Raw genomic sequence first — 17,728 nt, 5'->3', positions numbered from 1 at the left:
CAAATAAATTTCCGAGATCAAGATTAAAGCGTGAATCACATTGGCGTACGCAGCGTGGGGGGGGGGGCAGGAGGACAAATCCCCCCCCCCCCAAGCCAAAAAATGCAGATGCCGGATATATTTTTCAAAAATATTATTGTTTATATTAATTTATATTTGTTAATATTTATTCGTATGTCATATAAAATATATATTTAATTACATTTATTATTACATTTATCTACTAAGTTATTTTATCAATTAAATTCGATTTCAAGTTTTCCGGCGTAATATTTACTTATTATTTTTAAATTTTTAGTGGCGTAATATTTATCTACCATTTTCAAATTTCTAGTCAAATAATAATTATTTCTGAAACTTCTTGTCCAACAGGGAAAAAGAAATTGCAAGTCTAACGAGATAGAGTCTCTGCCATCAAGCAGTAACAGCTTTTAAGGAGTTAGAAGAGCCAATTATTTGCTATTACTGAAATATCACAATGACCTGAAAGAAATATTTCCTCAGAAGCAAGAAAATTATTGGATACAATGCTTATTCCAAATTTTATTTCTCATTAGAATGTATTATTTAATTATACAACTATTTTAAGTATTACTTTTTAAAAACATGACATTGACTTGATTAAGAAGATGAGAATAGCGGAGAGCATTTTATCAGAACTCAAGGAAATTAGGGCTAATGTTGATGAAGAATTTCATATTTTATTGTTGAGTCAAAAGCAGAGCTATACGTGTTTAATATTTGTCTCCCTCGACTTGTAGCAAGGCCAGCTCATCGTTAAAACATTAATATAGGATCAGTAGAAGAGTATATCTTAAATACAGATACATTTATAACCCAAATAAATGAATTTTTAATTCATCATGCAGCACTTACTAATCTGCAAATAACTTTCACAAAAGCCTTGCCAATCTTTTTCAGATGGTGATAGAAAAAAAATATTTGTTAGATTTTTATTATGTATATGTTAAAGTATCTTATGATACCTTACTAGCTGAATAACTATGTTTATAAGATTAACTATGGTTGATATAGTCCCAGTATTAAAAGGGTTTATAAACTCTTCCCATTAGTAAAATAATAGGAGTACATTCTCTTTTTTAAGAAGAATAACAGAGGCCCGAATAAGTACCATTTACAGGGCACGGCCCGGATTTTTTTTAAAGATTTTTTACGGCCCGGCCTAGGTTTTTTTAAAAATTTTTTTAGGCCCGACTCGGCTTTTTTTAAAAAAATTTCAGGCCCGACCCGGATTTTTTTAAAATAAATTATATTTATTTTTGATTTTTATAGCTAATAAAAACGATTTCAAATATAGGCTGTTTTAAAAAATACAGTCCGGATTGGGTGTTTTTTATAAATAAATTATATTTATTTTTGATTTTTATAGCTAATAATAACGATTTCAAATATAGGCTGTTTTAAAAAATACAGCCCGGCCTAGGTGTTTTTTAAAAAAAATTTAGGCCCGGCTTGGGTGTTTTTTTAAAAAAATTTCGGGCCCTACTGTCCGGCCCGGGGGCCGGACCTGCAGGTCTCTGAAAAACATACCAAGAAGTACAACATCTGAAAGTAGATTGAAAGGTTTGGATCTTTTGAATATTCATAAGCATTTGACAAGCAAGGATGAGATAATTGAAAAATTAGCTTAATCACAACGAAGATTGGATTTCACATTGTAAATGTATAACATACAAAATGCAAATATTCCTAAGAAACTTTTTGTGTAAAGACTCAAAAAAAATCAAATTTATATTTTGGGTCATTTAAGTGATTCTTTACATATAATTTTTTTATAATTCACATTAATTTAAATAGTGTCTTAGAAATAGTTATTAGTCCTAATAAATTTATGCTTGATATTTTTATAAAACAATAATATTTCTTAAAAAAATTTATTATCCCCCCCCCCCCAGACCAAATTCCTGCGTACGCGCCTGGTGAATCAAATAAATAGATTAAATATGTGGTTCTAGTTGGAAATATTAAAACCCTCAGAAACCTCTCGTTTAATCAGATCTTATATAGATAAATGCTATATGCATATTTTCTGTGCCAGATTTTTCAATTATATTTTTTAATTGTAGTTCATATTTTGAAAAACAATCGTTTAATGAATCAAAAAAAATTTTCCCGGAAGAATTTGTTGTTTTCGTCAGTACAAAGGGTCTTTATATTATTTCCCCGTTATAAATATATCGTAAACAATTGGTAGATTGATCATTGACATTAATATATTGTGCTAAATCTCTTAGGTCGTGTCCTGGGTTGTCATATTTCTAAACAGTAATCTGTTTGGCCGGCTATATAACTTCCTTTAAAGAGCCTAAAAAGAAAGATGCTATTTAGATTTATATAAAAAGGGTTAAGCAACTCTGTGGAAAAAATATAAATAACAAATAATATTATTTAATGTATATACTTATAAAACAAACCAAAATAGGGCGTCCTAGTCTGTTTAGCCTGGGTTAGAAATAAATTTCATAAATAAGACAAACCAGAACAGAGCCTTAATACTTAATTTACTCTTAATTATATTTCTATTGTATGTAGAACTGCACAATAACTTTATCAACATTAAGATAAAAGAGCCTATATGTTCATTTTTAGAAAGTTTTTAGAACCGCGATATGAGAAGTATTGCTAAGCGATATCACACCGGATTTATTATAGGAATTTGGCTCATAGCATTTCTCAACACTTAAATGTGTACTTAATTTCGTATTTTACGCATTGGGATGGAGAACGATGTTGCGCTATCTTCGCGACTGCTATAAACGTGGTATAACTTTGTTTTTTAGGTTCATTTTAAATAGTTCTTTAGAAAATCTTTGTATATTTAATAATGTTTAGGTATTATTTCAATGAAATTGTTTTTATTTAATTTGCAAAATTTTTAAACCGTTTAGTTGGAATCTCATTATCAGTAATATAGGTTTGGCTTGTCTAAAAAATTATATCTCAATTACATGTTTTAAATTATTGTTATTGTAATTTCCCTACTTCTTTCTGTAATTATTTTTCCCACTAATGGAATTATTGTTTGATCCTCTAAGATAGGCTTAACCAACTGAATATGTATTATCGAGTTTTCATTATTTTGATTTATACTGCATAATATAACATGTCGAATATTGATGTAGCCTGCTGTGGAAATGCTTTGACACGATGCGAATGTCTAAATTGAGAGTACAAGGTTGGTGCTCTATTATTTTTTATATTAATTGTAACCAGTCCATTCTTTAGATTATTTTTATAATACAATTTCGATGTATTATTCGTAATTAATTGACTGTATAGGATTCGTTCAAAAATATTTCAGAAATATTAGTCTTTGTAATTTAAAATTTACAACTGTATGTGGGTAATTTAGAAAGATATTAAATTATAAGAGAATTTCTTAAAGAATAAAAGATTTAATTGTATTATTATCAGATTGATGAAGGGGTTGATATTTATTAAATAGATGATGTAGTTACAGATTGTGAGGTTGATGATACTGTTTTTGTAATAAATGAAGACATTGTAGATGTAGCTGCTTAAATGAGTGAATTTGATTTAACTAATATAATAAAAAATTATAAATTAGTATGACGCCATTTTATTTTATTTCATCGGACTCTTTTTTTTTGGCAACTTTTAAACTGATTTTTATATATATTAGCAAGACCTTTCTAGCAGATTGCTTACTTGGTCCTATAGCTAGTCAGCCCCTGCGAGGAATATTTTAGTTATAAATATTTATTTTTTAAAAGATCCTATTAAAAATTCAATATAATTAAGTACAATTTATTTATTCAAAATTTACTTCGCATGAATTACCAATGTAATATAATGTCGAATTAAAATGTGTTCTAGATTCTTTTGTAATAGTAAATAAGTAAATTTTGAAAATGGTGACACCTTATATTTGTGAAAAGAGAAAGAGCAAAATGATTACTCCTGCTTCTAAACAACCTGAATTAAAAGATTTCTTTAATTTGTGTTTACAAAATTTTTGGAACGTGTCTGGAGATATTCCCACGGATATTATGATCCACGTTGATTGTATGCATAGATTTGAAGCTCATAAATTTGTACTTGCCTCAAAATCTGGGTATTTTAGGTATAATTTCTTATTCCAGTCATTATGTATAATATATAAAATGCTTTAGACATATATTTTGTCCAGTGGGACAAGATCTATTATTAATGATGCCAGATTTGCCAGAATCATATTGGAGAAATCAGCACCCATCTGGTATGAACGAGATTCTTTTACCACAAAATGTAGCCTTATGCTCCGACGCCTTCCGTCAATTATTAGAATTCATGTACTCGTACGCTATAAATATAGACAAAGATCACGCTTTAGATATATGGGTCGTATCACATATAATTGATATGCCTTACATTAAAAATGAATGCGAAAAGATAGCTGGCTATGAGATATCGTTAAGGGGGAAGGAATTTATTCGAAAAAGCCTAGAAAATCCACGAGTCAGGGGCCGAGAGGAAGAAAGTTTTAGGAGGTTAAGTCAAAGCATCCAACCAACGCTCGGTTGCAATCTATTGACTATTGCTACGACAGGGCAACCAAGAGCTTCAGTCGGAGGAAGTTTTTAAAAATTTATTTTTATAGTAGTAATATAACCAATTTTTTTAAACTAGTACACTTAATTTAATACCTTGTACTAAAGATTTACAGACATACCAGTTCTCAGGCGGTCGGGTTCTTAGAACATTTGGTCGGTATTTAGTTCGACTTTCAAAAAAAAATGATTTAAGGCAGAGCTAAAAGATCTCTGCCGATGATTTTATTTAATTCACCTTTTAAATTTATTATATGTTAAAACTTATGATGTTAATTTTTCATATTTCAATTTAAGGGAAGTCACGTTACGAACCACCATTGCATCCTACTGAAGCATCAATATTAGAAACTCCAGAGTTAAGGGCAAGTGAAGGAGACAAAAGAATTTCGGAAAAAAAGGAAATTCCATAATTTATTTCTAAAGGATAGGGAAAGAAGATTTTAAGCCTAAAGCATTTCAAAATAGTAAGAATTGATTATGTATACCAAATATAACTAAACGCTTGTATGCAATAATAAAAAATAATAATTTTAAAGTCTATTATATTAGATATTCTTAGGCAAATCATAACGTATATATTGTAAAAAAAATAATATCCTTTAATAATATATTCATTTTTTTCCTATTTTTTTTATTTATGTTTTTCTATTTCTTTCTTATGCCCACAAATGATATATATTTTTAATAATTTTCTCATCTCAACCAAGATAAAACATATTTCCAAAAAAACATTTTATTTTATAATTATATTAAATAAATGAAGAATTCGTAAATTATTATAAATAATTATAATTTGCTTAGTGCGAAACGAGTAATGCGAAATAAGATACATCGAAAAAAATTATATTAAAAAAAATCATTAAGTTGGTTTGTTTTATCAATTTTATAGAGGCAAAATAATAATTTAAGGAATAAAATTAGCCGAGGTGTTATCGAAATTTTATAATTTTAAATACCTTGTCTATCGCGTGAATACTTTTAAGCTATTAGGACCAGATGATTAAGAAGAGAGTAATAGAATTTAAATACAAACTAATACCTTATTGTTTCTAATGAAAGACTTTTTTTAAGGGTAATAGGTATAATCATGAAGGCTATAAAAGATTCTTTTTTAATTGATCTAGGTATTCTTGTTGTGAGGCAGCTAAGGCTTTTGCTATATCTTTATCGTTCTCCCATACGTTTAAACCTATGTCGAATTTTATTTAAAAAAGAAAATATTTAAGGTTGTGTTCAAAATATCAAAAAATTAAATCCACAAGCTTTTGAAACATTAACAAAAAAGAAGAAATAAGCTTTTTTTAATATAAAAAAACATGTCCAAAATATAAATCTATAAAAATTTTAATATGAGGGTTATAATTTGTAAGGGATCGACATTTGATCATTTCTATTTTCAATTGTAAAGGTTGCAACGAAGTATATAAAAATACAACATATATTGTGTACATCGCTATGAATTCGTGCCAACTGGGAATGTAAGGCAACCCCTCATTCACAGCAGAGAATACAAAAATACAGCGTATTTTGTATAACTCGCTACAAATTCAAATTAACTATGAATGGGTGGTAAGGCGTGTTGTTTATTTATTTCGCTAATACCTGGTTTTTGTTTATTGTCTGGAAAAACTGATTAATGAATTAATAAGTACTTATCAGTCATTACATGGACTCACCAAAATATTTTCGTTTCCATAATGTTTGTTTTCACATGATGCCAATCTTGACAGTTTAATCTTATTTTGCCAGTAACGCTTTAATGCTTCCAGAATTTTGGTTGATTTCACACTTGAGGTGCTATGTGGATATTATGTGGCTTTTTGTGGGTAAGAAAATGGATTGAAGAATTAATAAAAACTAGACAGGTACTAAACATTATTGAAAACCAGATATTTAGTTCTACTTTATTTTCCATTCTATCATGTTGTCAATTTCGGCAATTTTTTTAAATTTGTTTTTATCTTTGGATTAAAATAATATATAATTATCATGAAACATTGATAGTTTTCTTCAGACTAAATTGTTTCATTCGCTTTTTAATCGTAAGGTTAGCCAAAATTGTGTTACCAATAATTTTTTCCTTTATACTAGCTACTATTAATGTTGTTAAACGGCTCGTTTTGAGCCGATTTTTCAAACGGCTAACTCAATGTTATAACCAGAAATATATTGCTTAAGCCTCGAGATTTTGATAATATATGTTTAAATCTTTGTTCCTTCTATGAGCAAAATCTTCAGGCTTTGTAATATTTTTCTATGAAATATTAAGTTAGCTGTTTTCAAAAATTGGCTCGAAATGACCCGTTTAACAACACTAGCTTCTATACTCGTTAAAGTACCTCTCTTGATAAAGCATCGGCTGGTAGGGCCTTTGAAGATAGGAGGGCTTGTTTAAGTCTGACAAACTCGACTCCTCATTATTTATATATCATAATTATTCACTATGTGATACTATTAATAATGATATAGATATATATTTATATGCTCATAATATTATGCATATTATTTTAAAGTAACCGCAACAATTTTTAAATTCGATTGTATTTAAACTTTTTTAATATTTAAACTGAATAAAAAAGTATATGTTTCCAATTTAAATAAAATGCAACTTAATATAAGATTATATTATAGCAGTAAAAATTTTTATTTAAGGTAATACACAATTTTTAAATGTATTTTGGATATTATAATATTGACGCTCATCAGGTTCGGGTCGGGTTGAAAAAATAAATTTCGGGCTCAGTTGGGCTGCAAAAAAATCTCCTTGCCGACCTCTACGTATGCCTAAATAAAAAAAATTACGTCTTTTCTATGATAAGGGCTCGATTTGAGAAGATTTTTAAAACGGCTAACTGAATATTTTGGCAGGAAAAATATTAGGCAAGCTTAATGATTTTGCTCACAGATAGCACGAAGGCTTGGACATCTATGTGAAATCTCGATGTTTAAGCTATATTTTCCCGGGTAGAATATTAAATTAGCCGTTTAACAACACTAATACCTAGTTTTCATCACAAAAGTGATTATTTAGATACTGTTAAATTACCTAAAATGTCGGGTGGAAGATTGGCTATAATGGAATTGGTTTCGTCTTCGTCCAAGTAGTAATCGGAATAGGATACGGATTGGGTGTGATCATCGGATTGTTTATCGTGACTGAGAGGTTGAGACGAAGTGGAGGGCAACGAATCTGTTTTTTGTACAACTTTTATTTTTATTTTTATAAATTATAATAAACAACTGTGTTCGCCGTTGTTTCCTTAGTGTATAATTGGCATTTATAGACGTTCGCCCATGAATTCGAGAAGATATTATTTTATATTTTATTCGCATGATTATTTTATGAATTCTATTTTTATCAGTTTTATATCGTATCATTTTGAGTGTAGTTTTATGTATTATGTGGATGTTTGTAGAAATAAAGAATGTTATTTAGAATATAAAAAGTATCTAAACATTTTTATCTAATATTTAAAAAAAAACAGGGCATAGGGGAGAGAGAAATGGGGGGAGGGGTGTATTAGTTTAAAATAATATTTAAGAAAATTGGAAAATCTTCCAAGATGAATTTCTTTCTCCCATCATGGTTACAAGTCATGAAATAAAAGATTATTCGATAATAATTCATATCATAATATCTTCTTTTTTTATAAATTAAATGAGAAACCTGGACATTCAGACAAATAAAACGTATAATGAGAATATTATTTATTAATGGCAAATTGAAAGAAAATCACGCAATCTCATTTTTCCTCATCATAAAATTTGATTGTCTATAAATAATCCATTCTTATTTCCAAATTTAATTATAAAAATTGTTTTTATATAAAAATGAAAACAGGTACAAATCAATGACTTTCGTTTAAAATAGCATCGTGAGAGAAGCTTTAAATCAATCATAAACATTAGTTCAAGGTTAGGCAAATTTTTAGAAAATTGTATTCGAATATATTTGGAAATTTTGAATCTAAGATACAAGATACTTAAAAATTTCAATAAGATAAGATACTATTTTTATAAAATATCCGATAATATATTTGGGTAGAAAATGGACTAATTTGTTATATAAAATAGTAAATATATTAACGAAACAATTTAGCATTTAGATCGCATTATTTTTTAATATTATCAATTTTGTCTCTTAGTAATATTTGATTTGTGAACTAAATAATCGTTCAACAGGCATTTTTACTTCCACACTATTTCTAAAAATTAATTAAGGCTTCGTTTTTCAACAAATTTTGATGTTTTTTTATATGGCATCGTCAGTCCACCGATTTTTAAAAATATGGGTGAGAGAAAGTGGCTAAAAATGCTGTTTTCAAACCATTATCAAATTCATAAATATTTTAAAATCTTCTATAAAGATTTTGCAATTGCAATGGTTAAGTTGGAAAAAGTTTGAACTTTTTTGAACAACATTTATTAAACTGATTCCCCATAATGGCAGTTCATTTCTTGTATTATGTCAATGGCCATGGCCAAAGATCATTATTGCAATATTCTTCTAAATATTTATTTCAATATCCTCTAGTTTTAGAAAATTTAATTTTTCGCATAATTTCGTTAGTTCATTTTTAAATTTTAATCAACTATTTAAGCTATCAAGCATACTATTCCATCTTGTAGAGCATAGGATAACTAATTGTTTTCCTAAAACTGCTTTATTCACCTCTGCAGTCGTCTATTACTAGCAGGCCTATTCAAAACAAATCGAAAATAGTAAATTATTCGTTTTTTCAAATGAGAATAAAGAATTATTCGATTTGATTCGATGAATTATTAGAACAATTAATTTATTTGACTAATTAGTTGTATTCATATCAAATTATTAGAATAATTTGATCAAATATTTAAATAATTATTTAAATGAACATTTGAATATATAAATATTTTTTATAAAATTTAATCATTTATTATATTGATAACTTATCAATCTAATGGGTTGTGTGATTAACAAGGTATACATAAACTGCCTGCAAAAGGATTTTCTTAATTGGAACTAATTTGCGCTCATAAATCTCATTCTTATAAAGAAGAAACAATAAGTAAAACTTTTTTCCTTAAAAATTGGTTTGGCATTATAAATTAAATTATTATGGATTTTAATTTCGCTAATAGCTTGATCGCATTTTCTTTATTATGAGATTATTAAAATAATTTCTTCTGTTTCAAATTGGGTCCGAAATAAAAAAATATTAAGAATCTGGCAATATATTTTGGTATGAATTATTTTATAATATTTTTAAAAACGAATTTTTCGAATCGAATAATGCACTTCTATATTCGTATTCGTTTTTGAATAGGCTTAATTACTAGCAAAATGTACTAGGATATGGAACTAGTAAATATCATATTTGAAAACCCAAAAGTCATAATCTTTAGGGAAGTCTCCCAAATTATAAAAAAAGTTTATTAGCAATCATCAAGTGATCCTGTAGTTGTTTAGTCTACATAGAGGCCTATTTTTGAGAAAAATGAGAGAGCCTTTTTTTAAAAATAAATATATGGTTTATTTTTTTCAGTGATTTCTTTTATTTAAATTGTATTCCATTAAAATTCCTTTGAATAAAAATTTGTAAATCGCAAAATTATTATATATAATAAAAAAAAATTTATTGCGAAATAATAAGTTATATAAATTAATTATAAGGTAATTGCAATGGAACTAAATATTTCTAAAATGTAACAGTAACTTTACTTTAAAAAGTAGTAGCTAATATGAAAACTATTTACCTTTTAAAGATATAACTTGTAATTGTTACTAACTAATTACTTATAAAATGTAACGGTAACGAGCTACTTTACTCGTAATTAAAACTAATTACATTTTAAACATTGTAACAAGTTACTTTTTAAAAGTAACGTTTAAAGCTAATAACGATATATGGTAATTAGGACTGATTTGGCTAGAGTTAGTCGATATGAGATGGCTAGGATTTTATTAATATACAAGCCATAACGTCATCTCTTATATTTTCCCTTATAATAAATTTATATATATAAAAAAATAAAAATTGTTTGTGAAAAAGAAAACCAGTGTATTAATTCTTGATAAATAATAAAGTTTACCTACATTTATATTTTATGCATGTCAAATCTGCCCCAAAATATTTTCACCGTACTTAGTGTATAACAAATATTCATTAGGCCCTGCATAAACAGTTCTGTTTCTGAGTGGGATCAACAGATAAACTCGAACTTATATTTTTAAATTAAAGCAGATGGACCAGGCCACCAAAAAGAGGCCCGATGATGTGCTTATATAATGCGTATGGTGTATTCTTATAGTTTTGTTAAAAAAAATGAATGAAAAATTATCTAAGAGTTAGAAAACCTATATTTTTTTAAAACTTGAATTTAATCATATTAAGATGAAATCAAATGAGAAGAAAAAAATGCATGAAAAAATCATAATTTAATAGGAAATTAGTGAGGTCGCCTGGGAAAATCAAACTCGTGCTCAGGACGCCTAAATTTAATTTGAGCGCACAAAAATATTTTTTTGTATTTAAGCAAAATGTTTCTTTAAAAACAGCAAAAAGGAGGACTAAAAAGGTGGCGAACGTCACAAGAAATCAAATTCATACTAAATAAAATTGCGTACCATCAATAGAATAAAATTGTTTATTTAATTCTTCGTCAATGAGTGAAGTAGTCAATGTTTTATTCATTGTTTCGAGTATCTTGATAAAATTTTAAAAATAATTATGTAAAAAAAAATCTTTTTCTCGAGTACACATTGTAATGAAATACATTAAGTAAAAATAAATTTATTGCTTATACATGGAACTTGGGGGAAGAATGGAAAAGCTTAAAATTTGAGAGGAACACATTGACCTTCATGGACCTAATCAAACTTTTCTAGGCCTGTAGTAAAAGATTTTTAGGCCTAGGTCCAGTCTAGCCCATATTTAATATTAAAAAAAATTCCCAAACCTGGCCCCAGAAGTTAGCAAATGTTTTAAATTAGCTAAATTTAAATTAAAAATTTTAGGTCTAAGCCCAGCCCAAATTGATTTTAAAAAAATTTCAAGAACCCAGGCCCAGCATGCTAAAAAATATAATATTAGACCACTATGGGCCATGGGCTGGCTCTGACCATTAGGTCTCTGGAAGAACATAAGTATTTCAAAAAAACTGTTTTGGAGCATGCCAGAAATTTCATATTAAATTATTATTATATTAAGTAGTTTAGAAGTAGAATATCAGAATCCTACCACTATTATTATTATATTTTTAGTGTCTTTTGAAAAAAAATAACGAAAGTTTAAACATTATGTCTTTACATTTTACATGAAAAACTATTATCAGAACAGTTCCAAAAAATGATGATCATTGAAACATATTTGAACTTTTAAAAGAAGGGGATACTTAGTCCTTATAATATTATATATAACTTACAGTTTTACTTGATCATGCAACACTTGCTTAAATTACATTTTTATTTTTAAATATTTAGGGTGATTCAAGCAAGAAATTCTCTAATTACTCCTATCAGTGGCCTTTATTTCTTCAAGCTTATCATGCTACCAATTATTTTAATTAAAAAGGCCAAATTCAAATAGGGAAGATCCAAACATAGTCTAGTATATCTCTGTATTCAGGATAATAATAATCAGGTTCTAGTAATTAATTCATTGTGAGAAAAAATTCTAATCTTAACTCCAAAAAGAGTGCTTTTTAACACAAAAAATTTAAAAATAAATTGTTTTAACTTCTTGATTGGTATATGAATGACCAGAAGATACAGAAGCTGAAGAGGTTGATAATGAATCTTCTTTATCTCTGTGATGAACAAAAATATCATCATTCACAGCTATATTATGGGAAGAGATATCTACTTTATCAGATTTGTCTAATTTATCAAGATTTTCCAATTTTTTCCCATTTTCCATGACTGTTTCCCCCTTTAGGCCCTCTTTATGGTTATCTGCCACTAAAGTCATTGTGTTATTATGAAATTGATTTAGAGCTTTGGAACTCAATTTTTTAAGTTCTGTGATACTATGGTGATGAAAGGGAGCCCGGCCAGTGTCCTTAAGCCATTGCAAGTATGATTCCCGGGCTACTTGTTCTTCAATGATTTGATTTGTTGCTTCCCAATCCGTGGCTGCTATTTTATCCTTGAGCATGGCCTCTTCAATTTGGAGAGCTTCTGAGGCTCTGAAACCATCTAGAAGTAAATTTTGGTCAGCAGCCTTTTCATTAAAATAGTGAATATAATAAAAGAAAAGGAGACAGATAAGATCATCTAAGGTAATAATAGTGATAAAATTATTAGAAACTAAAATTTGTTCAAATTTAGTAAGGTTCTATGCATTCCTGCAAAAAGATATCTTTGTGAAAGCTCTACAGTAATTATTATAGGATAAGACTGGGTGCATCAACAATTAGATGTATATATGTAGAAGCTATAATGACCTGATGTGGCCTAATGTTAGTAAAAGATAAGAGTTAGATTAAAAATATTTTTCATTATAAAAAATTTGATAGGCAATTTTCTGCCTTAATTCATAATCATTGTAATTCACTGCAGTTTTGAGCCCCTAGTGATTAAATTTACATTTTTAGCCTAAAACTATGATGATGGAAATGGAATCTAAACACTTATACCTCAAGATATTTATTTTGGCATGCCTTTATAGTTGAACAAATTTAAATGATTATAAAACACAATTCACAAAAATATCCTTCTGTAGTAATCAACATTTTTTGTAATTTAAATAAAAATGGTATATTTCCCCTCCTTTAAAATATAAAAATTAATTAAAATTTTTTTTTACTCCTGGAATATGTAAAGGAAATCCAAGACCAACTCCAATAGTAGCTTTAAATGGATCTATAATTGAGTTGTAATGTGAATTTTTGTGATAGCTTAATCTTATAGGCTCATTTGTGGATTCATTATAACCATGAAAAATATTGATTGGCTCTAAAATGAAATATTAATATATATTAAATACATAAAAAATAAACCTAAACAATATTCATAAACTTCCATAGGCCTATTATACATTTCAGCCATTGCTTGAATCTCCAAATGATTACCATGACTGTTATCTTTACTTTTGCGGGTGATATATTTGTCAAAGTTTTCAGTGATAAATTGTGAATAATAATCTCCATTTTTCAACATATAATCCATACAGTGCTTTCTTATAATACCATGCATCTCTTGATCTCCATAAACTTGATCCGCTAAAAATATGAACAGGGTGGTAAAATTATTATCAGCTATTTATAATTATTTACCAACAGCCCTAAATAAGCATGCTCCATCTTCACTCATTTTTTTAATTTTATAACCTTTTTCCTCTTCCAAACTCTTTTCAAACAAGCGTTCCATCTATATATTATAAATAGTCAAAATATTTTTTAATATATAAAACCTCCTTTAATTTTTCTGGGTCTATTATAACATTTGGATGATCATATTCATCTCCACTGTTATACTCTGAAATATCTTCTAAATTTTGGTTAGAATTTTTATTTATCTTATTATTCTTATGCTTTCTGTTAATTCTATTTGGCGATTTTTTAACTTTACGTTTGTTTATTTGGAGACCATCATTTGATGTTGAATTTTCTAAACTTGTGCTCGGGATATTCTCTTCAATATAAGAATTAGGAGATGTTGAAGATATATAACCTCGAGACCTAGCAATAATATTTCTGTTTTCTTGATGTTGTATGTGAGTGGGCAAATAATGCGAATGAATTATATGAGATGATGTGTTAATGTGGCTATTATCTTGATTTCTATTTTCTATTTCTTTCGATTCCTTACTAACTTTTTTAATTGGTAAAATAGTCATAATGATATTCTTTATCCAATCATAAGCAAAATTTGTAGAGTAATCTTTTATTAGAAAAAATCCCGTATTTTTTTTATTCTAACTGTCGGTTGTCTGAACCTTTCTATTAAGAGACTGACTGGCTATTTAACATATTGTAGTAATTCTGTTGTAAATAAATATGAATTTAATTCAATAGATTATTAGGTATACTGGCTGCTAATCTTAGTGAGAAATTTTCTATGAAGGCAAAAGTTACAGTTTTTATAGGCCCGTAAGGAAGAAATTCAGAATTTCATATAAGCCGGTTGATAAAGTAAATTTTTATTTTATTTTTACTATTGTGGCTATATTTATATTTAATTTTTATCTTAAAAATATATCATTTTACTTTTAAATATGATTATAGTAAATGTCATTATCTGAGAATGTGTCATCGAATTACATTTATATTTCGTCTATAAATTTTAATGGCAGACCAATGGTGGCAGACTTCAGTGTTCTCACTTTTAAAGGTAATGATATATTGCGTTGAAAGTTCTTGAATTTTTATATGGTTACTAAAGTTCAAAAATTATCTATTTATAAAAATAATTGTTGTTTCAAATGCAGTGACTTAGCTATTATAAACATTGATCGAGAAATCTACAAGCTTCGGATGGATTCAAATTCAGAAAGGGTTGGGTTTCTCTGAAGCTCACCTAAATGGTTTTGGGATCAAAAGCGACGATATGATCATGAGTCTTATTGTATTTTAATAAAATTTGGATGATGTTTAGCGTATTTATTATACAACGCCACCGCCTTTATCCGGCTTTTAAATGCATATAAATTAATACTTTTGTACCTACAGTACAGACCAAAGAAAAATATACTAGAACCAATTTTAGCACTAAAAATAATAATGCAAAAATGTTGGAAATATAAAATTCCCGCCTACTTCACTTTCGACGATTTCAGCAGAGCTTTTGATAATGTAAATCATGATGCTTTATGGAAGACGCTGCTGGAATGCGGGATTGAATCAAATATAATTAACATATTAAAAACCCATTACACGAATCTTACCGGTTGTATCAAAATCAATAATAAGACATCCCCCCTTTTAAGATTAAGAAAGGTGTTAAACAAGGATGTGTACTTTCACCTCTTCTGTTTAATCTCATAATGTATAAAATTATAAATAGAGTCTCGGAAGCCGCGAGTTTAATGGATCTAAGCTCAAACGCAAAGTTACATCTAGAAAATAGGATAATATCATATGCGGATGACATCGCTGTTGTGTCTTTAAACATCAAAGAAACGGAAAATCTGTTATACCTATTAGAAAATTTAAGTCTAAAAATGGGTTTGAAAATATTTTTAACAAAACAGTCATTCTTCCTTCCCCTAGTTCAGCCCAAAATCCAAATATCATAATCGATGGTAATATTATTAAGATAGTAGATAACATTAAATACTTAGGCATATTGTTTGACAACAAGGGCTGCTGTAAAGAAGAGATGAAAATAAGAATACAAAAGGCAAAAGGGGCTTTTTACAAGTATATGAAAATATGGAAAACAAAGGAGATCTCTGTTTACACCAGACTTAGAATTTTTAATTCTACAATTATCCCCATTGCTTTTTGGGGGTGACTTATGGGAATTTATTAACAGAAAATAGGAGACTCCAATCCTTAATAAATAATTGTCTTAGAATCATAAATGGTTTTTTTTATCCGAAGGTTATATCAAATAATAATTTATGAAAAACATCTAAACATACTCCGATATACATCACCCTGAGAAAGCGCCGCATTCAATTTTTGGCTCATATCATAAGAAATTCGGATCAAAATTTAGTTCATGATGCTATTACATGGCTTTACACCTATAATAAAAAAGAATATACAAAATATAAATCTCTCTGGTACTATAAGACTACTAAAGATGTAATGAAGTTAAATCTAAATATGAAACAATTCATTAAATTAAACAATTGTTAAAAGTCTATTAAAAAACTTTTCAGAATAAAAGAAAAATATTTCAAATGAAATATCACCTGTGAATAAAATTTCAATCGTCAATTTTTTCAAATCATAATATGTGACGTTTCTAAATCGGGACAAATAGCAAACTTAATCGGTAGCTACTTTATTTTATTTCTTTTATAAAAACTTTAAACTTAAAATCAGCCACAACTCACCTTTAAAGTAATTAACTTAAACTGCAGTTCTTGGGCATAGGCTCTTTTTTTACACCTCTCCTTTTGGTTTTTTTAAGCCTATGGACGTCTGCGACATTTTTCGAAATGTTGAGCGTACAAGTACTTGCGGCTTGCACACAAACGTGTAGAGGGCTCTTCATATTTTTAACTTATACCCAAATTAACTTTTATTCCAATTAAATGGAAATGTGAAAAACCTAGCGTAGCTCTGTTGTTACTCAACGTCAGAGGGAATATGCGCTATATATCCAGGATTTCCATGTCTCCCCCCATCAGCGGGAGACTCCCGCAATTTTTTAGTTTACACGCAGACATCTCTCTCCCGCAAAACTACCGCAATTGGAAATCTCCAGCAAAAATCTACCGCAATTTTTTTTTTCTCCTGCAATTTTTTTTTTTTAGTATTTTAAAGTTCTTAATATATAAATAATAATTTTGAGAGACATTAATTGATTATTTTTATATTTTTTAAATAAATTTTAAATATTTATTCGAAAAACATGTCTAGTTTGTAAATTTCTTTCTATTCTATTTTATTTTTATCCAATAATAATTCAACATCATTTCATTCATATAAGTCAGTACAGGGGAGTATATCAATATCGATTGCAATACAAATATATTCTCAAAAATAATAAATAATACAGATGCAACTACATTTGCGGAAATTGTATACATCTATCATGTAGTTCAACATTCACATAGCTATATCATCACAATGTGGGTCTAATCTTTTTCTCATGATATTTAACGACTCCAATATAAGTGCAAACCTTACTTGTGGCAGAACAAAAATGAGCAAGGCTATCACAAGTGATTTAGTATCTGAATCCTAGAGGTCAATTCTAGACGATTTGAAAGATGGGAATCCATATGAAATTCTAATAGATACATCTAATAAGGGAAATATTAAAACATTTCCCTCTATCCTTCGCTATTTCAACAAGAATAAGAACATTTCAATAAAACTGTTAAAATTTTTTCCTCGGATAGTGAAAAATCAAACTATGTAGCTAGCCACATAATGGTAAATATAGCTGATTCTGATTTATCAATGATTTGCATATCAGCTTTCTACGCTGATAATGCCTCTGTAAATTTTGGCAAAAACAAAAGTTACCGAATTGAGGCAGCACAATAAGGAATTAA

At 28.2% G+C, this 17,728-nt stretch overlaps 1 protein-coding gene across 2 annotated transcripts; it reads right to left on the bottom strand.

The window, feature by feature from the left end:
* Positions 1-5,375: 5,375 nt before the first annotated feature.
* Positions 5,376-14,409, bottom strand: LOC135923397 (uncharacterized). Of its 2 annotated transcripts, XM_065458118.1 has the most exons (8): positions 13,967-14,407; positions 13,830-13,923; positions 13,554-13,775; positions 13,361-13,509; positions 12,293-12,775; positions 11,182-11,260; positions 7,621-7,779; positions 5,376-5,763 (listed from the first exon to the last, which is right to left on the bottom strand). In XM_065458118.1, the coding sequence occupies exons 1-8, from the start codon at positions 14,390-14,392 to the stop codon at positions 5,669-5,671; spliced, it is 1,707 nt and encodes a 568-aa protein (XP_065314190.1). In that variant the 5' UTR covers positions 14,393-14,407; the 3' UTR covers positions 5,376-5,668. The 2 variants fall into 2 exon arrangements, with proteins under 2 accessions (XP_065314190.1, XP_065314191.1); XM_065458119.1 differs by lacking the exon at positions 11,182-11,260 and having other exon boundaries at positions 13,967-14,409.
* Between the last annotated feature and the right edge of the window lie 3,319 nt (positions 14,410-17,728).

Source organism: Gordionus sp. m RMFG-2023, chromosome 2, assembly GCF_954871325.1.
Source record: "Gordionus sp. m RMFG-2023 chromosome 2, tfGorSpeb1-WG-v2, whole genome shotgun sequence".
Lineage (NCBI taxonomy): Eukaryota > Metazoa > Nematomorpha > Gordioida > Chordodea > Parachordodidae > Gordionus > Gordionus sp. m RMFG-2023.
This window is presented reverse-complemented; position numbering and strand designations above follow the sequence as displayed.